General features: G+C 37.6%; 1 protein-coding gene across 1 annotated transcript in view; it reads left to right on the forward strand.

The window, feature by feature from the left end:
* The window catches only part of AXDND1 (axonemal dynein light chain domain containing 1), a 154917-nt gene that overhangs the window by 38849 nt on the left and 90937 nt on the right, over positions 1-25131 (forward strand). The window contains 3 exon segments of the mRNA XM_004372950.2: positions 7150-7290; positions 7984-8088; positions 24745-24865. Coding sequence (XP_004373007.1) covers positions 7150-7290; positions 7984-8088; positions 24745-24865 — 367 coding nt within the window.

Here is a 25131-nt window from a genome sequence, read left to right on the forward strand (position 1 = left end):
AAGCAACACTAGCAGCCAACAAATGGCACTCAGAGAGCCAGCTAGTGTGGGCTGGTGTTTCTGGACAAGAGACTGTGTCCCTGGGAAGCAGAGGGGGCCGAGTGTGGGTGAAGAAGGGTAGAGAGTGGGAAAGTGTATATCACAAATTACCAGAGCTCTGCAGCCCCTCAGGAAGAAGCAAAGATGGCGCATGGAGCGAGGTACTCGATTGAAAGGAGGGGGAGGTGGGGAGAGGGAAGGAAGAAATCAAAAGAAGCAGAAAAAAAGCAACACCAGCAGCCAACAAATGGCACTCAGAGAGCCACCCGTTCACGTGTGTGGAATCTGAGCAGCCGCTGTTTCCCGTTCAAGAGACTGTGGCTGCAGGAAGCAGAGGAGGCCGAGTCGGGGTGAAGAAGGGTGGGGGGTGGGAAAGCGTATATCGCCAATACCGGTTGTTTTGTCTCCCTCTGGAAGCTCCGTGAGGCTGCTTTCTTGTACCCCCTGTTTGCTGGTCTGTGACAGGAGTCCAAGATGGCGGATCCGTGCTGCATTAGCTGGTAGGGGACCTCTGCATGAATCTCCCCTCGCTCTCCGTTCTCTGTCAGTTTTCTCACTCCATTTGGTGCTTGGCTGAGTTCTTTATCTCTTCATTTGATGTGTAAGGGTTTCAGGATTCTTGTAGTCTCTGGTCGGCTTAGTTTTTCGAATCTTTGCTGTGGAGGGACAGCGTGGTGCTTCTACCTAGAGCATCATTTTGCCAGAACTCTAACTTTTTACTCATTTTATCACACACATGTCCATCTATGCATCCTTCTATCCATCCATCAGTTTCATGAATTTCAAAGTAAGTTGCAGACCTCAGTGTATGTCTTCCTAAATACTTCATCATTAATCAGAATTCAATCTTTATTTGCCTTTTTTTTTCTTTTTGAGTAAAATTTATGTACACTGACATGCACAAATCTTGTGGAAATTTGTTGACTTTTGACAAATGAATACACCTGTGTAACCCAAGCCTTTCTCAAGATATAGAATATTACTATCACTCCCGAAAGTTCCTGCATGCTCTTTCCCAATAAATTCCCACCTTCACATTTCTAGAAGCAACCACTGTTCTGACATTTTTTTCTATCTTAGTTTTGCTTATTTGGGAACTTCTTATAAATGGAATTGTACAGATATAGTTTTTGATGTGAGGCTTCTTTCATGCAGCATAATATTTTTGAGATTAATCCACATGTTCCTTGTATTGGCTTGTTGCTTTTTATTGCTGAGTAATATTCCATTGTATGAGTATACCACAGTTTATCTGTTCTGCCATTGATGGACACTGGGCCATTTCCAGTTTTGGGCTTTTATGAATAAAGCTACTGCTTGTTTTTGTACAAGTTTTTTTGTGAAAATATGTTTTCATTTCTTGGGTAAATACCTAGGGATAGGATTGCTGGTTTATAGGATAGGTGTTAAGTTTAGTTTTATAAGAAATTGTCAGACCTTTTTCCAAAGTGGTTGTGCCATCATGTACTCCCACTAACAATGTATAAGGGTTCTAGTTGCTTCGTATCTTTGCCAGCATTTGGTATTATAAGTCTTTTTTAATTTCAGCCATTCTGGTGGGTGTGTAATAGTATGTTATTATTGTTTTAACTTGCATTTCCCTGCCAAGTAATGGTGTTGAGCACTTTTTAATGTGATTACTGGCCATATGTTCTTTTTCTGAAGTTTATATTCAAATATTTTGCCTATTTTTAAATTGGGTTGTTTGTCTTTTTCTTATTGAGTTGTAGGAGTCCTTTATATATTCTAGAAACTAATCTTTTTTTTGTATCCTTTTTTCTTTTTTGTTGTTTATTGTTGTAGTTTAAGTGAAAGTTTACATTTAAAGTTAGTCTCTTATACAAAAATCTATGCATACATTGTTATGTGACCCTAATTGCTCTCCCTATACTATGACAGCACACTCCTCCTTTCCACCCCCGATTTCCCATGTCCATTCAACCAGCTCCTAACCCTCTCTGCCTTCTCATCTTACCTCTGGGCAGAAGCTGCCCATTTAGTCTCATGTATCTACTTGAGCTAAGAAGCACACTCTTCACGAGTATCATTTTATGTCCCACAGTCCAGTCTAATCTTTGTCTGAAGCATTGGCCTCAGAAATTGTTTTAGTTCTGGGCTGACAGAAAGTCTGGGGGCCATGCTTTCCAGGATTCCTCCAGTCTCAGTCAGACCATTAAGTCTGGTCTTTTCACTAGAATTTGAGTTCTGCACCCCACCTTTTCCTGCTCCATCCAGGACTCTCTGTTGTGTTCTCTGTTAGGGCAGTCATTGGTTGTAGCCGGGCACCATCTAGTTCTTCTGGTCTCAGGCTTATGAAGTGTCTGGTTTATGTGGCCCTTTCTGTCTCTTGGGCTAATACTTTTCCTTGTGTCTTTGGTATTCTTCATTCTCCTTTGCTCCAGGTGGGTTGGTACCAATTGATGCATCTTAGAAGGCTACTCACTAGCTTTTAAGACCCCAGACGCCGCTCACCAAAGTGGGATGCAGAACACTTAGTTGATAAAGTTTGTTATGCAAATTGACCTAGATGTCCCCTGAAACCATGGTCCCCAGACCCCTGCCCTTGCTACTCTATCCCTCGAAGTGTTTGGTTGTATTCAGGAAACTTCTTAGCTTTTGGTTTAATCCAGTTGTGCTGACTTCCCCTGTAGTGTGTGCTGTCCTTCCCTTCCCCTAAGATAATTCTTATCTACTATCTAGTTGAAACTAATCTTTTTTAAGATATATGTTTTTAAAAAATATTTTCTCCCAATCTCTGACTTGCATATCCATTTTTTTAAGTTCTCACTTGAGTTAAAAAAATTAACAGACTTTAATTTTTCATAACAGTTTTAGATTTACAGAAAAATTGAGCAGATAGTACTCACAGTTCCCACATCTCCTCCCTCTCCTCCCCTCAAGTTTCTCCTATTATTAACATCTTGCATTAGTGTGATATATTTATTACAATGAATGAATCAATATTGACATATTATCATTAGCTATAACTCATAGTCAAAAGATGTTAGTATAAAAGATGTCAGTATATCTTTTTCCATCCTTTTACTTCTAACCTATTTGTGTCTTTATATTTAAATGTGTTTTTTGTAGGCAGAATATAATGTAGTTTTGCTTTTTAAATTTTATCTAACAATCTCTGCTTGTTAATTAGTGCTTTTAGACCATGTAAATATAATGTGATTATTGATAGAGTAAGATTTGAGTCAGTCCTGTTGCTATTTGTTTTCTACTTGTTCCATCTGTTCTTTTCTCTCTTTTTCAGCCTTATTTTAGATTGAGTATTTTTTATGATTCTGTTTTATATCCTTATTGTTTTTACTAGCTATAATTCTTTGTTTTCTTATTTTAGTGGTTGTTTTAAAGTTTATAATATACATCTTTAACTTATCACAGTCTGCCTTTAAGTGATATTATACCACTTCACATGTAATATGAAAATCTTGCAGTAGTATACGTCCATTTCTTCCTTCCTAGCCATTATGCTATTGTTGTCATGCATTTTATTTACATGGTGTTACAAACTCCACAATATAGTGTTATTATTTTTATTTAAACTGCTGTTTATCTTTTAAGAAGTTTAAATAAGAAGAAAAAATGTTATATATTTACCGATGTAGTTACCATTCCTGGTAGTAGATTCAGTTTTCCATATGGTATCATTTTTCTTCTAAAGGACTTACTTTAACATTTTTTATTGTATGAGTTTGCTGGTGATTAATTATTTCAGTTTTTGTATGTCTCACCTTCATTTTCTAAAGATATTTTCACTAGGTACAGACAGTTTTTTTTTTTCTTTCAGCACTTTAAAGATGTTGCTTCACTGCCTTCTCAGTTGCATTATTTCCAATGAGAAATCCTGCTGTTATTCTTATCTTTGTTCCTCTGTGTAACATATCTTTTTTTCAGTCTGCTTTTAAGATTTTCTCTCTATCAGTGGTTTTGAGCAATTTGATTATATTTGCTTTGGTATACTTTTCTTTGTTTCTTGTGCTTGGTGTTCATTGAGATTCTTGGATCTGGGGTTTATCATTTTCACCAGATTTCGGAAATTTTTGGCCACTGTTTATTCAAGTATTTTTCTGCTCTCCCTGCCCTTTCAGAGGAGTCCATTTATACATATATTAGGCCACTTTAAGTTGTCTCACAGATCGTTGTTGTTCTGAACATTTTTTTTCCTACTTTTTTTCTTTCTATGTTGCATTTTGGATAGCTTCTATTGCTATATCTTCAAGTACACTGATTTTTTTTCCTGAAATATCTAATCCGCCATTAATCCAATCCAGTATATTTTTCATCTCAGACATTGTAGTTTTCATCTATAGAAGCTCAATTTTTTTTGTATCTTCCATGTCTCTATTTAACTTTTTGAACGTATGGAATACAGTTATAATAACTCTTTTTAACAATTTTGTCTGTTAATTCTAACATCTGTGCCAGTTATGGGTTGGTTTGATTGATTGATTTTCTCTTTGTGGATGTGTTTTCCCGCTTATTTACATGCTTGGTAATTTTTGACTGGATGACCAACATTGTGAACTTTAGCTTAATGGATGCTGAATATTTTTGTATTTCTAAAGGTTCGTTCTGGGATGCAATTAAGTTACTTGGAAACAGTTTGATCCTTCTGGACCTTTAGGTGGGACCACAGAAATGCTCAATCTAGGGATAATTATTTCCAAATACTGAGGCAAGACCTTTCTGTGTACCATACCCAACACTCATGAATCTTGAGTTTTTCCAATCAGCTGGTTGAAGTAAGCATTATTTCCAGCAATGTATGAGCACTGGCCACTCTTACTTCTGATTTCTTTGGGTAATTCTTTCTCTGATCTTCACATTTATTCACTGATCAGCACTTAGCTGCATACTTGAGGAGGACCTTCTGTGAATCTCCAGAGTTCTCTCTCTGTGCTGCTCTCTCCTCTCTGATACTCTATCCTATGAACTCTAGTTGCTTTCATCTCCTTAGATTTTTAGGTCTGCCTCCTTAACTCAGGGACTCCATTGACATCCTCCTGGGTTCCCTCTCCTTGCACTATGGCTTGGAAATTCTCTCAAGTGGGTAAGCTTGGTCAGTCATAGGATTCATCTTATTTAATTCCAGTCTCTCAGAGATCACTTTCTTTCATTGCCTGATTTTCAGTGTCTTGAAAATTGTTTCACATACTTTGTCCATTTTTTGTTGATTCAGGCAAGAGAGTAAATTTAGTTCCTCTGGATTTCTTTTTACATTTCTTGTACCTATACCTATACTTGTGGATTAATGTCTTTCCTAAGTTTTGGGAAATTATTAACAATGATCTCTTTGACTTATGTGTCTTCATTCTCTCTGTTTTCTCTTTCTGGAACTCTGATTAGATTTATATTAGACATTATCATTCTATCCTTTTTGTCTCTTAATCTCTTTTTCATAATTTCTGTCTCATTGTTTCTATGCTGCATTCTAGGAAATTTTTCCAGGACATTAATAACCTCTTTGGCTGTGTCTATTCTGCTGTAACCCATATATTGAGTTTTACTATTCAATTATATTTTTCTCTAAAAGTTCTGTTGGTTTGTTTCCATATATATCTTATCATATTTGATGATTTTTTGTTGCTTATTCACTTTTAGATTCCATCTTTTATTTCTCAAACATTTCATACGTAGTCATTTTATATTCTAATCTGATAATTCTGATATATGAAGACCTTTGGTATCTAAATATACATTTTGTTGTTTCTTCTGATTCTCATTCATCATGGTTTATTTACATGAGTATTTTGCAGTCTTTGCTTGTGAGCAAATATTTGGGCAATCTTAATCGTGGAATCCTCAGGGCTTAAATCAGAGATACATTCCTCAAGAGAGGATTTATATTTGCTCTCTTCTGTAATTATGGTTTATGCAGTAGTCCTATGCTCAGGTTGTCCACTTTGAAGTGGGCCTAAGGCTTAGTCTCTGGGTCCCAGTGATGGTATTTTTCCTGGGGGTAACTCTAACCTTGGGTCTGCTTATTGCATACTGCTCAACACCTCCCACTCTGCTCTTCACTCTCACAGTGATCTGTGAGACAGCCTCATTTTTAGTTCACTGTATTTTGTTTCTTCATTTTTTGTTTTTTTTTTATCCTTACCAAAAAAACCAAACCCATTGCCATTGAGTTGATTCTAACTCATAGCAACCCTATAGGACAGAGTAGAATTGCCCCACAGGGTTTCTCTGTTTGTTTCTTTAAGCCCAGTAATGCTTTGAAAAGTATGCTGTATTGTGAATCTAATTGTGTGGTAATGGGAGGACCCTTCAGAGTATCTGGTCCCCTATATTGCCAGGAAGGAAAGTCCTAAAGGAAGTATTCTTTAAAATTAGTATTTTCCAATGTCTAAGCTTCATATTGAGCTGATAGTGTCCCAGTCACTTTAAATGTTTAAGCAAGGACTGGATAATCTTTTTTGTTAGTGACCACCTGTCTGTCAGTGGGTGAAAGATTAGATGGAATGACCATTCCAAATCAAAGATATTACAATTTAGAACCTCAGGCTTAGGGTATAACACCTAGATCACTTTTTAATATAAATGAAGGCTGCTTAGTATGGTCTCTGTAATTTATCATCTGTGATCATTCGCAAATATTTTGTTTGGCTTTATTCAGAAGCAAAAGAAATGACTTCTTCATATTTTATGGTATTTCTTTATTTGATAACAGTTGATGTCTATTTACATTTTGATTAATTTGAGAAAAGTGGTTTTACTCATGAATTCAACTATTTATCAAAATCTCCCTATGTTCAAGGCACTCTTTTAGATGATGTAAAGATACAAATACATGACATGGTTTCTATCCTTATAGACTTTATAATCTAGAAGAAGACATAAGTCATTATTTTTGTCTCACATCTCAGATGTAGTATTGCAAATATTTATGGCTCTGGTCACAATTCTCCATAATTGTTCATTCACTTGTATGAGCATGGCAGGAATACACAGCCTAAATCCCTTTCTTTTTCTGTTTTATTCTGTCCACATATCTTTTGTGCCTATTTCCTTAAAATTATTTTCTCTCTCACATATTTTCTGACCCCTTTCTCCTTTCCTTCAGTATGATGTTCATGTTCCTTCTTTTTCATGTAGAGAGAGATATGTGCAAATGCTTGACCAAATTGCCCGGCAGATGATTGACTTCTACAAAGATCTGGTGACTCAGCGAATAATGGACCAGCGCATTTTAGAAGAATTGTACAATTTCAAGAATGTTATTGAGAAACTGACCAGGTAAAACCTGTGAGTATATTAAACACAAAAACAAAAGTCAGAGCCATATCTCTAAAGTACATAGGGAAGTGGATTGGTTAAAGCTGAGGACTCTTTTGCCTTCCTTTCATGTTTAGCAGGAGAACAGAAAGAACTGGATATAGATTAGATAATAGATGTAGGGAAATGGGTTACATTGGTTAGCACAAAACCGGTAGGGAAAAAACTCCTGCTCTTCCTTCCAAGATAGAGATGTTTATCTTATTTAGGTTATAAAGCAGGGCCATGATTATGGATGTTAATGTTCAAATACCAAAGAGAATAAGCAATATTTAGCAAACAAGGTTAGTGATAATCTAACTTGTGGCAAGAGATTACTGGCAAGAATGAAGAGAACAGGGTAGACATGTCAGACGTTGGAGCAGAGCATCCTGGAAGCCATGACTATCAGCACTTGCCTAGTGGATCCAGTGCTCGTCCTAGAAGATCCCCCACATCTGTCTGCCTCTTCTAGACAGCAAGATTCTATTGCCAAACCCTGGTAAGATTTCATCCGGAATGTACAGTAGAGTTTTTTATTTGGTTTATAAGTTGGAAAAACCAAGAGGAGGGTTACATATGATAACTGAAAAATGCCTGACTATAAACCTGACTTCCTGGGTAGAAAAGTTTTGGAAGTCTCCAGGTATGAGTATAAAATTTCTTTTATTTCAGGGAGCTGTATCTGGTTCGGAAACATGATATAAAATTAACAAAGGAAGCAGAGAAGGCCCATAAGGATTTGGCACAAGCTCTTTTAGATGCTGAAAAGAATGCAAAGTGAGTTGTTTAAAGTTTGTATAGCTTATATGGAAGAAGGAGGAGCATGTATGGAAGTTCTGCAGCATGCATTGCATTTCTAGTCATGAACTTCTGCTAAAACCATGTCTCAGTATACTTCCACTTACATGTTAGTAAAATGTCTACAACAATTTTCTTTTTATCAAAGTACAAACTTCTCCTTAGGAGATAGGTAAATAATCAAGAGCTAATCTATTTTATACTGTAATTATCTTTATCTATACTATTACAGGGAGACAGAGTGTATAGCATGGTCTGCATTATTAACAGAGCCATCTTGTTTAATATCATTTGTAACCTTAAATATATATACATACTTACATAGTTTAAACCAATTTCAGTGACTAAAGGTATTATGGCTGTTATAGAACAGCCAGTATGTGAAACAACATATATGATAGTAATTTTTTGAATTCTAAAAACATATATAGATTACTTTACCTGAGTTTAGTTGATTTCTCATTCTGGGTGAAAAGAAAATAAAACATGATGCTTCTTTTGGAAACAGATTGTTGGCTTTGGCGTTATTCATTTTGTTGAACGATGTTTGCAGGCTGTTACGTTCTAGTTTTCTAGATGAAACTATAGAGAGACAGTATGCATAGCACAGAGATAGTTCTGTGTAATCCTGGGAAAGTCACTTAACCTTTCTGGCCCTCATTTTTCCTATATGTAAAATGGGGATTATAATAGTACCTATCTCACAGGATAGTTGTGAGGATTAAAAAAGATAGTATAAGTAAAGCACTTAGAATAGTGCCTAGCACCTAGGCAGTGCTATGTCAGTATGAGATATTAGTCTTAATTCTAATTCATTTTTAAAAATTATGAAATATTTCAAACAATCAGAAGAAGAAAGCATTATAATCAACACTTATGTATACGTCCTGCATTGCTGAATGTTAGTCATTATGTCATATTTGTGTCACACCTTTTCTTAGGAAACAAAATCTTAAAGAAATATTTGAAGTTTCTTTTTTATCTCTCTCCATTCTCCTTCTTCCCTCTCCAGAGGTAATCAATGGTCAGCAGTTGTTATGTAACATTCCTATCTATATTTTTATGTTTTACTACATATTTATATATCCAAAAGTATATATTATTGTTATGTATATTTTCAAAATATTCTTTTATCATCCAAATATTATCCTTCTGAGATCTGTCTATTATGATGCATATAGTACAAATTAATTTATTTTTGTTTTTGTACTAAATCATTATTTATTCTGACTAAACCATAATTTATTCACCTATTCTTCAGTAGGTTTTTCCAATTTTTGCAATTAATAACAATAGCTAACATTTGTTGAGCACTTAACATATGTAAGGCACTGTCATAAGTGCTTTACATACATTAACTCCTACAGGCACTGTTGTACTATCCCAAAACCCACTGCCTTTGAGTCGACTTTGACTCATAGCGATCCTATAGGACAAAGTAGAACTGCCCTTTAGGGTTTCCAAGGCTGTAAATCTTTATGGAAGCAGACTGCCACATGTTTCTCCCACAGAGCGGCTGGTGGGTTTGAACCACGGACTTTTTGGTTAGCAGCCGAGTGTTTAACCACTGTGCCACCAAGGCTCCTTTGTTGTATCTTCTCGTGTGAGAGTCTCCAGGGATGTATACCTAGAAGTAGAACTACTAGGTCGTAGAATATACATAGCCTCATTCTTGCTAGATAATGTTAAAATGCTCCACAAAGGGGTTGTACCAGTTTATTCTCCCATCAGTGTATGACAGTTCCCATTTCCCCTTATCCTTTATCAATCTGATGGGTATGGAAAACTATATGGTTTTCATTTTCATTTTTTTAATTAGTGATGTAGATGAGTCTAGTTCTTTTTTAGATTTTAGTAAATCTACAGTCTTAATGTTTTTATTCTATTTTAAGGGTTAGCAAACTTTTTCTGTAAAGGACCAGATAGTGAGATACGGTTTCTGATGCAACTAGTCACCTCTGCCATTGTAATATGTGCCATTGTAGTGCAAAAGCTGCCAAGAACAATATGTAACCAAAAGCTTTTTTACAATTCCATATAAATTTGAGCATTGGCTTTTTTTGATAGGGATTACGTTGACTCTATAGATCGCTTTGAGTAGTATTAACATCTAAACGATATTAAGTCCTCTAGTCCATTATCATAGAATGTCTTTCCATTTATTTATATCTTTTTGTGGTGCAGTGGTTTAAGCATTTGGCTGCTAACCAAACCTTAATTTCCTTTTTATATTGCTCATTACTGATGTATAAAAACCTAACTGATTTTTGTGTGTTGACCTTGTATTCTGCCACTTTGCTGAATTCATTTATTAGCTCTAGTCACTTTCTTATGGATTCTTTGGGGTCTTCTGGAGCCCTGGTGGCGCAGTGGTTAAGAGCTTGGCTGCTAATCAAAAAGTTGGCAGTTTGAATCCACCAGCTGCTCCTTGGAAACCCTATGGGGCAGTTCTACTCGTCTTATAAGTTGCTATGGATCGGAATCAACTCAACGGCAATGGGTTTGGTTTTCGGGTTTTATATATAGCATCATGTCATCTAAAAAAGGGGTAGTTCTACTTATTTCTTCCAAATTTGGATACTTTTATTTATTTTTTTGCCTAATTGCTCTGGTTAGAACTTCCAGTACATTACTGAATAGCAGTGCTGAAAGTGAGCATCCACATACTTGTATAATTTCCAGTTTTCTTTCTTTTTAGTTTCATTCCATTGTGGTAAGTGAAGGTACTTTGTATGATTTAAATCTTTTTAAATATATTGAGACTTGTTTTGTGATCTAGCATATGGTCAATGCTTGAGAACGATCAGCTGAAGAAGAATGTGTGTTGTGCTGTTGTTGGGTGGAGCGTTCAATATTTGTCTGTTAGGTCTTGTTGGTTTATGTCATTGTTGTTAGCTGCCATTAAGTCAACCTCTGACTCATGGTGACCCCATGCACAGTGTTTGAGTCCTGTGCCATACCCATGATTGATGGTGGATTGCACTGTTGATCTATAGGGTTTTCATTGACTGACTTTTGGAAGTAGATTGTCAGGCCTTTCTTCCTAGTCCATCTTAGTCTGGAAGTCCTGCTAAAACCTGTTCAGCACCATAGCAACACTGAAGCCTCCACTGACAGACAGGTGGTCACAGCACATGAGGTACATTGGCCGTAAATCAAACCCAGGTCTCCTGCATGGAAGATGAGAATTCTGCCACTGAACCACCAGTGCCCCAGTTGGTTGGTAGTGTTGAAAAATAATCAGAACTCACTGAAATTTGGACATAAGATTTATTCTGAGCAGTTATTTTGTATGCATATAGGGAGGCCATTTTGATTTCAGAAAAAGCAAATGGCTCGAAGAAGCTAGGTACAATGGGGCTTATAAAGAGAAGAAAACCAGAACCAAACCCATTGCCATCGAGTTGATTCCAACTCATAGCGACCCTATAGGAAAGAGTAGAACTACCCCATGGGGTTTCCAAGAAGCTCAACCATTGGCTAATCTTAACATGATTAATTGAACCTGCCTTCCCCTTTAACTGAGATCAGTTTACTTCTGGCATGGCTACTAATAATTTGGCCCTCCACCCACCTGCAGCCAAGAGTTTTGAGTTTTAAATTAGGAGGTAATGGTTTGTTGACTATCCTTTTCTAGCAAGATAAGACAACTTTACACTGCTATAGAACAGTTTCTGGCAGGCTTTTGCAGTTTGGGTCAAGCTTTTTATGGTTAATATTTGGTTTCATGGATAAGAAAGACCTTAAAATCAAAGTAAGATGTCTGTTATTAATTTTTCTATTCAACAGTAATGTTGTTCAGATCTTCTATTTCTTTATTAATCTTCTGTCTAGAAGTTCTATCCATTATTGAAAGCTACATATTGAAGTCTTCAACTATTATTATAGAACTGTCTATATGTCCCTTCAGTTCGGTCAATGGTTTCTTCATATGTTTTATATTTATAATTGTTATATATTTTTATAATTACATATTTATAGTTGTTTCTTTTTAATGTATTGATCCTTTTATCATTATATAATGCTTTTTTTGTCTCTTGTAAAGATTTTGACTTAAAGTCTATTTTGTCTGATATTAATATAGCCACCCCAACTCTCTTTTACTTACTATTTGCATGGAATTTTTTCTTTTCCCATACCTTAAAACTGGCCCTTGTATTTGCCCATGAAGTTAACTTTACTGGATCTTTTTTTCTTCATACAGTTTCAAGTTACTGTCCAGCATCCTTTCATTTCAATCTAAACGACTTTTTTAGCATTTCATGTAGGGCATGTTTAGTAGTAACTAACTCCCTCAGCTTTTGTTTAACATGAAATGTCTTAATTAATTTTGCTCTAATTTTTGAAGAACAGCTTTGCCAGATATAGAATTCTTGTTTGTTAGTATTTTTCTTTCAGTGCTTTGAATAAAATATCATTCCACTCCTTTCTGGCCTCCATGCTTTCTGAGAAGAAATTATTGTTTAATCTTATTGAGCATACCTTGTATGTGACAATCTGCTTTTCTCTTGCTGCTTTCAGGATTCTCTCTTTATCTTTGGTTTTTGAGAGTTTGATTATAATATGTCTCACTGTGAGTCTCTTTGGGTTTATCCTACTTAAAGTTGATTGAGCTTTTTGAATTTATATATGTACATCCTTCATCAAAGCTGGAAAGTTTTCTGTCATTATTTATTCAAATATTCTTTCTCTCTTTTCCCTCTGGGATTCCCATGATGTGTATCTTGGTTCACTTGATGGTATCCATAAATCCTTTAGGCTCTTTTCACTTTTCACTTTTTTTGTGTTTGCTCCTCCAACTTGATAATTTCAATTTTCCTGTCTTCTAGATCACTGATTCTTTCTTGTGCCAGCTCAGAATGTGCTATTGATCTTCTCTAGTTAATTTTTTATTTCAGGGTATTTTTTCACTCCAGTAATTCTGTTTGCTTTCTTTGTATAGAGTCTATCTCTTTATTTATATTCTTGTTTTTTTTAAATACATTGTTTCCTGATTTTCTTTAGTTCTTTGTGTTTTCCTTTACTTCTTTGAGCATATTTAATACTGTTGTTTTAAAGTCTTCTATTTATCCATTATCTGGACTTCTAGAGGAATGGTTTTACCTCATTTTGTTCTTTTGAATGGGCCTTCCTTTCCTGTTTTGTTGTATGTCTTGTGATTTTTTTATTGAAACTGGGACTTTTGAATATCTCAGTGTGTTAGCTCTGGAACTCAGATTCTTCCCCTTCCCCAGGGTTTGAAAATATTTTTTAGTTGTTTAAGGCTGGAGTAGTCCATCTTCTCAGGGACCTCCCATAGCCATTTTTGCAATGACTGCCCTGCTGACATTCATAGACATTGAGGACTCTGTTCCCTAGAGTGTGCTTAGCTAGTGTTTTAAAAGACAGTGTTCCTTATAGTTAGGGAAATAAAAAAAAAACACCTCTCCCACTTTTGCAACTTGGCTGTGTGCTGGGACCCTTCTTCAACACTTAGCCTGGCTTGCAGTACATTTAGAGATCAACCTGCAGTGAAAGTGTAAGTTCTTTTTAGTTATTTTCTACACATGCATTTTGCCCTGAGTATGCCTATGGCTTTTTGATTCTCCTATATACAAGGTGTTTTTGAAAGTGCTATTTTCTGACAGAAACTTTCACTGTGGCTTTTCTTTTAGCCATTAGGCATTAATTGTATGCTCCAATCAGTCTTTAGCCCCAGGCAGCTATGGGCTGTCACAGTCTTCAGGAGTTGCCCATCGCTTCCTCCCTCCCTATACTCTCACCTCCATGTGAGCTCTGAGACGGGCTAAACTGAGGGGAGTGCCCCACTTCAGTCCTTCAGGTGGCCTCAGACATCAGAGAAGATAAATACAGTAATCAGCTATTAAGTCTGCCCTGCTTACCCCTGAGCCAGAGATTAATCCCCCTCACTGAGAGCATGGTCTGAGGTCTGCTGCCACTGATGCCACCTTAAGATAGCCAGGCCACTGAGCTATGGAGCAGGTAGGGCACAGACGGTAGAATATCAAAGCTTTCTTACCACTTAAAGGTCATCTTTTTCTTGATTCAGCATTCACTTAGTTTCTGCAACTCTTTCACTGCTTTTCAGAGTTCTTACAAAGGTAAGTCTACTGGTTTCTGGTTGTTTTCCTTGGTAATCTTGTGGGGGGATGGGAGCATGGAATTGCTCATGCTTCCATCTTCCAGGAAGTTCTCAGAATTCCCCAGTTTTAAAAATGAGTTGAAGTTATTTTATTTATTAACCGTCAAGGAAAAACAGAAATGTACACAAGATCTAAATTAAAAATGTATCTTTACTTTCATTCTGTTTTACTCTTTACTTGAATGAGATAATGCCTTGTTCATTTTTTGCTCACTGAAATATTACTGTTTTCTGTAGCTGATTCACCCTTCCTGTCTTCCTAGATGACTATTCTATACTTTGCCTTCTCTCCTTATATCTCCAACACCACCTGTCCCATACTCTTTCTGAGATGATGATCTTACTTTCTAAAAAGTAGAAGCAAACAGAAGAGAACTCAAACTCCCATCCCTACATCTACCTACCTACCTGAATCTGTGCTCATACACTTTACGTTCCCATCAGTTACTGTGAATGAACTTTCTGCTTTCTTCTAAGGCCAGTCCTTCCATTTATGTACTGTCACATCCTCTTTCACCAACTTGAGAAATTTTCAGCAAATATTCCCTCTTTCTCTTGTATCATTAGTTTTTCCTTCTCCAACTGATCAGTCCCATCAATATACAAATATGCTATAGCTTCTCCCTTCTTAAAAACAAAAAAATAACCAAACAAAAAAACAGCTCTTTTAGGACTCACATCCGTTTTCCGGCTATGGATACATTTCTCTGCTCCCCTTACAGAAAACTTCCTCCGAAGTTGTCATACTCCTCCATTTTATCTCCTCACACTATCACTTGAACCCACTCTAATCAGGCTTTCACCCTCACACCTTCACTTGTCGGAGACCAGTGACCTTCATATTGCTAAATCCAATGGTCAATTCTCAGTTCTCATGTAACTCAACTTATCAGCAGCATTTGTGACAATCTGTTGCTCTTACTTGAAACAATATCTTTCAGTACATTATATTCTCTTGGTTGTTCCTCTTCCTTACTGAATGCTGCCTCTTTGCAGGTTGCTTTTAATCTCACTAGTTTCTAAATGGAGTGCTCTTTTCTTTAGCGCTACTCGCTTCCAGGTGAATCCATTTGATTTCAGGCTTTAAATACTATAATCTATATACCTGTCATGGATTGAATTGTGTGCCCCCAAAATGTGTGTCAACTTGGCTAGGCCATGATTCCCAGTATCGTGTGATTGTCCACCATTTTGTCATCTGATGTAAGTTTCCTATCTGTTGTGAATCCTACCTCTGTGATGTTAATGATGGAGGATTAGAGGCAATTATGTTAATGAGGCAGGACTCACTCTACAAGATTAGATTGGGTCTTAAATTAATCTCTTTTGAAATATAAAAGAGAGAAGCAAGCAGAGAGATGCTGGGACCTCAGACCACTAAGAAAGTAGTACCAGGAGCAGAGTGTGTCCTTTGGACCTGGGGTCCTTGCACTGAGAAGCTCTTAGGCCAGAGGAAGATTGATGACAAGGACCTTCCTCCAGCGCCGACAGAGAGCCTTCCCCTGGAGCTGGCGCCTTGAATTCAGACTTCTAGCTACTATGGGAGAATAAATTTCTCTTTGTTAAAACAATCCACTTGTGGTATTTCTGTTATAGCAGCACTAGATAATTAAGACAGAATTTGGTACCAGGAGCGGGGTGCTGCTCTAACAGATACCTGAAGTGTGGAAGCAGTTTTGAAACTGAATGGATAGAAGCTGGAAGAGTTTTAAAGTGCCTAATAGTAAAAGCCTAGATTGCCTTGAAGAGACTGTTAGTAGAATTATGGACATCAAAGGCAATTCTGGTGAGGACTTGGAAGGAAGTGAGGGGAGCTGTTACACTGGTGATGATGCAGCAGCAGACAAATGTCAGCAGCAGAATGAGGAGATCAGCATGAGACAGTGCTGGAGCCAGCTCATGGAGCAAGAGAGCTGAGTGCCTTCCAGCCGAAGTTTACTGATGAAGTGAGGTGTCTCCAGGCACTTATTGGTGGAGGTACAAAGCTTTTGGAACACTTTCCCCATCAGGGTGGATGCAGGCAGAGAGGCCCGAGGGGCTAAGAGGCCAAGGAACCAGGAAGCAGAAGCTGGAGAGACAAGGAACACAGGAAGCAGAGCTGCATCTGTCTCAAATGGTATGGTCCACAACCTCTGGGATCTCAAAGGGTGAGGTGCCACTCAGGTGTACTAGGAGAATGGGGCCACCCAAATCAAGGGAGCTAAGTTGCCATCCCAGTAGGCCTGGAAGGTGGACCTGAAGCCGAGGGGACTCCACCCAGAATCCTGAGAGTGTGACCAACACCTAGAGTCTGGACGGTAGGGCCATTGCCTAAATGATCTCAGAGAACACAGGATTAATTTCAAGCTTTGTGAGTTAAAATGTAATGTATTCTGTTGACTTGTTTGGTGCCTGTTATCCCTTCTTTCCCTCCAGTTTCTCCCATTTGTAGTGGAAATATCTAACTTGTGCCTGCCTGTTGCACCATTGTACTTTGGAAGCAGATAACTTGTATTCTAGATTTCATAGATGAAGAGGAATTTTTGGATTTTGGAGTTGATTTAAGACATTTGCTATGATAAGATGGGGTGAATGTGTTTTACATGTGATAAGGACATGAATTTTGAGGGGCCAAAGGATGGAATGTCATAGATGGAATTGTGTCCCCCAAAAATGTGTGTCAACTTGGTTTTGCCATGATTCCCAGTATTGCATGATGTCTACCATTTTGTCATCTAATATGATTTTCCTATGTGTTATAAATCCTACCTCTAGCTCGTCCACCACCAATGACTGCCCTGACAGGGAACACAACAGAGAGTCCCTGATGGAGCGGGAGCAAGGTGGAGTGCAGAACTCAAATTCTAGTAAGAAGACCAGACTTAGTGGTCTGACTGAGACTGGAGGAACCCCAGAAAGCATGACCCCTGGATTCTCTATCAGCCCAGAACTAAATTTCCGAGGCCAACTCTTCAGACAGGGATTGGACTGGACTGTGGGACATAAAGTGATACTCGTGAGGAGTGTGCCTCTTAGCTGAAGTAGATACAAGAGACTAAATGGGCAGCTTCTGTCCGTAGGTGAGATGGGAAGGCAGAGAGGGATAGGAGCTGGTTGAATGGAGATGGGGAATGAGGGGTGGAAAGGAGGAATGTGCTGTCACAGTATGGGGAGAGCAATTAGAGTCACATGACAATGTATGTATAAATTTTTGTGTGGGAAAAAATAAAAATAAATCCTACCTCTATAATGTTAATGAGGTAGAATCAGAGGCAGTTATGTTAATGAGGCAGGACTCAATCTACAAGATTAGGCTGTGTCTTAAGTCAACTTCTTTTGAGATATAAAAGAGAGAAGAGCAGAGAGATGTGGGGACCTCATACTACTAAGAAAGTAGTGCCGGGAGCAGAGTGTGTCCTTTGGACCCAGGGTCCCTGCACTGAGAAGCTCCTAGACCAGGGGAAGATTGATGACGAGGACTTCCAGAGCCGACAGAGTGAGAAAGCCTTTCTCTGGAGCTGGTGCCCTGAATTCGGACTTCTAGCCTATTAAACTGTGAGAGAATTAATTTCTCTTTGTTAAAGCCATCCGCTTGTGGTTTTTCTGTTACAGCAGCACTAGATAACTAAGATAATACCCTCAACTCTCAAATTTGAGTTTCTAGCTTTAGCCTTCTCCTTGAATTCCAGACTCATATATCTGTCTTAACATTTCCATTTAGATACCTGTTGTTAGGTGTTGTCGAGTCGGTTCCGACTCATAGTGATGCACAGCAGAACAACACTGCCGGGTCCTGCACCATCCTCACAATCATTGCTATGTTTTGAGCTCATTGTTTTAGCCACTGTGTCACTTAGATTCCTAACTTGCCTAAAATCAATTCCTATTTAAATGAATAATTTATTTTATAAGGATCAGCACAAAACTTGTTCCTAAGAGCCAGAGGTTAAAGTTGTCCCAAGTGCCTAACTTTTCCAAACTGCTGTGCCATTCCATCATCTCTAACATCAACCACTCCTCGTCTCCTCAGCGCCTCCTTCCCATCTTTGGGTTTGGTAATTCACTGCAAAGTCTCACAGAACTCATGAACCATGCTTACAGTTAAGTGGTTTATTAGGGAAGTAACAGGGCACAACTCGGTATCAAGATCAACTTGGGAACAGGAACAACTCAGGACGCAGTTCCTCAGTCAGGACAGCTTCTTCTCACCCTCTGCTGCTGGGCCCTACTGGGGCCTTGCTCCTGCTGGGCCCTCCTGGGGGCCTTCTGCTGCTGGGCCCTGCTGAAGGCCTTCTCAGGCAAGTGTTAACAAGCCCCACTGTAGCTGTCTCGAACCAGTCTCCTGGTTCTTGCCATCTCGCACCCCTATCGCTCTTTCTACTGCTGTGCCGCTGTCTCTCGCAGTCTTGCGGGTTACAGCTCCCCTCTCTCTCTTTCTGTGTCTCCTTTTAAGTCTAGCGAGATGGCAAAACTGACCAATCCCTTCGTTAGGCTTCCATACACCTTATTTGCATGGTCACACCCCCACATGGGTGCCATCACCTTATTTACATTATTAGCAAGCTATCCAATCCCCTTGGTGGGCCTCAAGTGCCTCATTTGCATAGTCCTACTCAGCCATTTGGTGGGGGTTACAAAGACTGGTTAGAAAGGCCATATTGCACTGCACTGTTCTTTCTCAAACCTACTACTCCCACACTCTTTTGCCATCACAGTTAATGCTAACTCCATCCCCTTAGTTTCCCAGGCCAAGAATCTTGGAGTCATGCTTGATCCCATATCCAATTCACTAGCTAATTCTATCAACTCTACTTTATTAATATACTCCGGAATCTTCACCACTTTCACTACTACCACCTTCATCTCATCTGGGTTATTGCAATGATCTCTTAATTTTTTTTACTTTTGCCTTTACATTACTATAGTCTATTTTCAACACATCAGTGTGATCTATTAAAACAAATCAGATAATGTCATTTCTCTGCTCAAAATTCTGCAGCCTCCCTATCTCAGAGTGAAAAGCAATATTTTAAAGATAGTTACAAGGCTTACTTCTACCAGAATTTCTCTGAGTTATCCTGCTTTGGTCCGGATAGGCCTATGCTGTTTCTAGAAGACACCAGGCAGGCTTCCAATCCCAGACCTGGAATGCTCTTCCTTCAGACAGCTGTGTAGCTTCTTCCCTCTTTCCCTCAGACCTTTCCTCAAATGTCTTCTCAGTGAGACCTTTCCTGATCCCCTTATTTAAAATGGTAGCACACCTGGTACTCTCAGTCCCTTACCTAACTTATTTTTATCCATAGCACTGTTAACATATATTTTACTTTTTTATTTATTGTTTCTCCTCACTAAACTTTATATGGGCAGGGATTTTTTTTTTTTTTTTGGGTCTGTTTTGAAAATTACCTGGCAGATATAACAAAAAAGCAAACCTACTGCTGTCAAGTCAATTCCAACTCATAGTGACTCTATAGGACAGAGTAGAACTGCCCCATAGGGTTTCCAAGGCTGTAAATCTGTACAGAAGCAGACTGCCACATCTTTCTTTCATGGAGCAGCTGGTGGATTTGAACCACCAACCTTTTGGTTAGCAGCTGAGTGCTTTAACCACTGTGCCGCCAGGGTTCCAGGACCTGGCACATAGTTGTCATTAAACAGTTACTTGTTTAATGAATCAGAAAATAAGCTGGAATTCCTTTTGTGCAAATGTCGATTATAAGAGCAAAACATCCTCTAAAACCACAGAAGACGAGAGGGAAAGGGGGAAAGAAACCTTATTTTCTTTAAAATTGATGGTTCTAAAGTAGGATGGTTTGTTCTTATGGTTAGAAATTTTTAATAGTAATTGTTTTCTGATAATAACTATTTTATTGAAAAATTGAGAAATACAGACACATAGAAATAATAAAATAAGGAGAATCCACAATTCCTTTTCCTAGAATTAACTACTATTAGTATATTGACTTATTTCCTTCTTTTTCTCCATGTATTTTTTATAGAAGTATCAAACTGTGTATATAATTTTATCATTTGATTTTTTTTTCATTTTATATTAACATGAAAATTTACCCATGAACCAAAGTATTGAGAACACGATCTTTAATTAGCTGTACAGTATTTTCACTGTAAAGCTACATCATATTTTATTTGGATAATTTTTTTTTGTTGAACATTGAAATTGTTTCTGAAACATTTTTTCTATTGCTTTTATAAACTAAGATCATTAATTTTTTAAATTGAGATCTAGCTTTTATACAGTAAAGTGCACAGATCTTAAGGGTATAGCTCAATGGATTTTTATATGTAATTCACCTAAGTAAAATGGGTTTTCACACATTCACATTTGTGAAACCTAGGGTGGTTAATTTCTTCGCAATTATTTTGAGTAAGTGGAAGCCTCCAAATAGAATGAGGCTTCGGGAACTTGTACTTGGTGGTTCCTGACTTTCACCAAGATCAAAACAATTCTGTGTCACTGGTCTTTAATTCTTAAAGTTAACATCCCTGATAAGGGAGTGTTTCAAAGATTGGTGAAATGTTATCGGTCACTTACAACTTTTGTGCTTTTATTTAATCTCCAAACAGCTCTTGGTTCTAAAAAAAACTTCAAGGTAAGTTAGAAGGAAAAGGTATGTTCTGGTAGACACGAAGAAAAAATAATCAAGAGAAAGATAATTGTACTTAAGTTTTTGGGTGGTTGGGAGAGAATTTTTAAAAATCTTGTTCTAATTATATATAATTTAAAAATATAGTGGCTCACAATTATTGTGCCTTGTGTTTTTAATAAAAATGCTAATTCTATGAGAAAAATCTTAACAATAAAACTTTTATTACTGCCACCTGTATTCTAAAATTTTCATTGTTGTTGTTGTTAGGTGTCATCGAGTTTGTTCTGACTCATAGCAACCTTGTGTACAACAGAATGAAACACTGCCTGGTCCTGCGCCATCCTCACAATCGTTGTTATGTTTGAACCTGTTGTTGCAGCCACTGTGTTAATCCATCTTGTTGAGAATCTTCCTCTTTTTTTTTTAAATTGTACTTTAGGTTAAGGTTTACAGAACAAATATTTTCTCATTAAACAGTCAGTACACATATTGTTTTATGACATTGGTTAACAACCCCACGACATGTCAACACACTCCCTTCTCAGCCTTAGAGGCTTGGAGGACCTTTTTTTTTTGGTGAAAATATACATAGCCAAAGATACACCATTTCAAAAAATTTCCACATTTGCAATTTAGTGACGTTGATTACATTCTTCCAGTTGTGCTGCTGTTCTCACTTTAGATGAAGGTTTACAGAACAAAATAGTTTCTCATTAAACAGTTAGTACACACATTACTCTATGACAATGGTTAAGAACCCCACTACATGTCAACACTGTCCTTACTCAACCTTGGGTTCCCTATCACCAGTTTTCCTGTTCCCTCCTGCCTTCTAGTCCTTGTCCCTGGACTGCAGTGCCTCCTTAGTCCCATTTTGTTTTATGGGGCTGTCCAATCTCCGGCTGAACGGTGAACCTTTGAAGTGACTTCACCATTGAGCTAAAAGGGTGTCTGGGGGCCATACTCTCGGGTTTGTCCAGTCTCTGTCAGGCCAGTAAATCTGGTCTTTTTTTGTGTGTTAGAGTTTTGTTCTACATCCTTCTCCAGCTCTGTCCAGAACCCTGTCTTGTGATCCCGGTCAGAGCAGTCAGTAGTGGTAGCCGGGCAGAATCTTCCTCTTTTTCACTGACCCTCTACCAAGCATAATGTTCTTCTCCAGGGACTGGCCCCTCTTTATAACATGTCCAAAGTACGAGAGATGAAGTCTTGCCTTTCTCACTTCCAAGGAGCACTCTGGCTGTATTTCTTCCAAGACAGACTTGTTCATTCTTCTGGCAGTCCATGGTATATTCAGTATTCTACACCAACACCATAATTCACAGGCATCAATTCTTCAGTCTTCCTTATTCATTGTCCAGCTTTCACATGCATATGAGGCAACTGAAAACACCATAGCTTGGGTCAGCACACCTTGGTCCTCAAAGTGACATCTTTGCTTTTTAGTACTTTAAAGAGCAGATTTGCCCAATGCAATACGTTGTTTGATTTCTTGACTGCTGCTTCCATGAGCGTCGATTGTGGATCCAAGTAAAATGAAATCCTTGACAACTTCAATCTTTTCTCTGTTTATCATGATGTTGTTTATTGGTCTAGTTGTGAGGATTTTTGTTTTCTTTATGTTGAGGTGTAATCCATACTGCGGGTGATAGTCTTTGATCTTCATCAGTAAGTGCTTCTAGTCCTCTTTGCTTTCAGCAAACAAGGTTGTGTCACGTGCATATAATTCTGATGCTACATTCTTCTTCATATTGTCCAGCTTCTCGGATTATTTGCTCAGCATACAGGTTGAATAAGTGTGGTGAAAAGAGACACCGTGACGCACACCTTTCTTGATTTTGCACCATGCAGTATCCCCTTACGCTGTTCGAGCGACTGCCTCTTGGTCTGTGTACAGGTTCCACATGAGAGTAATCAAGTGTTCTGGAATTCCCATTCTTCACAACGTTATCCATAATTTGTTATGATCACACAGTCAAATGCCCTTACATAGTCAGTAAAACACAGGTAAATATCTTTCTGGTATTCCTCTGCTTTCAGCCAAGATCCATTTGACATCAGCAATGATGGCCCTCATTCCATGTCCTCTTTGGCGTCCAGCTTGAATTTCTGACAGTTTGTTGATGTTCTGCTGCAACCGCTTTTGAATGATCTTCAGCAAAATTTTACTTGTGTGTGATATTAATGATATTGTTCAATAATTTCTGTGTTTTTCTGGGTCACCTTTCTTTAGAATGGGCACACATACGGATCTCTTCCAGTTTGTTGGCCAGGTAGCTGTCTTCCACATTTATTGATATTGGCATAGACAAGCTGCATCCATTTGTTGAAACATCTCAATTGGTATTTTATCAATTCCTGGAGCCTTGTTTTTCACCAGTGTTTCCAGTGCAGCTTGGACTTCTTACTTCAATACCATTGGTTCTTGTTCATATGTTACCTCCTGAAATGGTTGAATGTCGACCAATTCTTTTCGGTACAGTGACTTTGTATTCCTTCCATCTTCTTTTGATGCTTCCTGCATCATTCAAAATTTTGCCCATAGAATCCTTCAAAATTGCAGTTCAAGGCCTGAGTTTTTCTTCAGTTTTTTCAGCTTGAAAAATGTTCTTCCCTTTTGGTTTTCTAACTCCAGGTCTTATCACATTTCATTATAATTTACTTTGTCTTCTCGTGCTGCCTTTGAAATCTTCTGTTCAGCTCTTTTACTTCATAATTTCTTCCATTCACTTTAGCTACTCTGTTCAAGAGCAAGTTTCAGGGTCTGTTTGACATCCATTTTGGTCTTTTCTTTCTTTCCTGTCTTTTTAATGACCATTTGCTTTCATCATATATGATGGTCTTGATGTCATTCTACAACCTGTCTGATCTTCGGTCATTAGTTTCAATGCATCAAATCTATTCTTGAGATGGTCTCAAAGTTCAGATGGGATATACTCAAGGTCGTATTTTGGCTCTCTTGGACGTAATTTTTTTTCAGCTTCAACTTGAATTTGCACATGAGCAGTTTGATGATCTGTTCTGCAGCAGCCCCTGGCCTTGTTCTGACAGATGATGTTGAGCTTTTCCATCGTCTCTTTCCACCGATGTAGTCAATTTGATTCCTGTGTTTTCCATCTGGTGAGGTCCACATGTATAGTTGCTATGTATGTTGTTGAAAAAGGGTATTTTTAATGAATACGTCGTTGGTCTTGCAAAATTCTATCATGCAATCTCCAGTGTCGTTTCTATCACCAAGGCCACATTTTCCAACTAGTGATCCTTCTTCATTTCCAACTTTTGCATTCCATTCACTAATAATTGTCAGTGAATCTTAATTGCATATTTGATTAATTTCAGACTGCAGAAGTTGGTAAAAATCTTCAATTTCCTCATTTTTAGTATTAGTGGTAGATGTGTAAATTTGAATAATAGTCCTTTTAACTAGTCTTCCTTGTAGCTATATGGATATTATCCTAACACTGACAGCATTGTACTTCAGGATGGATCTCGAAGTGTTCTTTTTGACGATGAATGCAATGCCATTCCTCTTCAGTTTGTCATTCCTGCCATAGTAGACTATATGATTGTCTGATTCAAAATGGCTAATACCAGTCCATTTCATTTTCATTAGATATAGTATTATTATACTTTTGGGATACTATATTATGTTCTCTGTTTAAAGCAGGAAACAATACATTGAACTTTTTACTTTTACTAAGAGTTTTGTAAGATTTATAAATGAAATGTGAATTTCTTTTTCTATTTCACCATGTATAAAATGTTATCAATATATCCAGAAATTATATCATAATTACCTATGGTAAATTCTAAGGGAACAAATTGTCTATTTTAGAATTCTAAAATTTTAAATTTTAAAATTATTTTAAAAATACCTGTATATATAGTTGATTATTAATTTTCTTTTAGAATTGTAGAAGAATACCATGATTTATACACATTGCAAAGAGGAAGGATGGAGAATGATATTAAACAATTAATGACAGAAAGAGATATCTGGAGTTCAGCCACGTATCAATTGGCTCTAAAGGTTGGTTCAGCTGGACTCATAACTCAAACTTCTTTTTTGGCTAGATAAATAGTCTAGAAAAAAACTTTAAAAAATGAAGATATATGTATAATTGGCAAATAATATAACTATTATGGGCCTTGAAAAGGAAAAGTAAAATTTTCTTCAAAACAAAAGAGGTTTTGTTTTTATTTTCTCTATTGCCTAGTTACCTGGCTATTGCCCAGTTAAGGACTGTTTTTCCCATGAGAACTACTTAAGTATAAACAAGAATTCTTTTTCTATTG

The sequence above is a fragment of the Trichechus manatus genome, unplaced genomic scaffold (genome assembly GCF_000243295.1).
Source record: "Trichechus manatus latirostris isolate Lorelei unplaced genomic scaffold, TriManLat1.0 scaffold00021, whole genome shotgun sequence".
Taxonomy (NCBI): domain Eukaryota; kingdom Metazoa; phylum Chordata; class Mammalia; order Sirenia; family Trichechidae; genus Trichechus; species Trichechus manatus.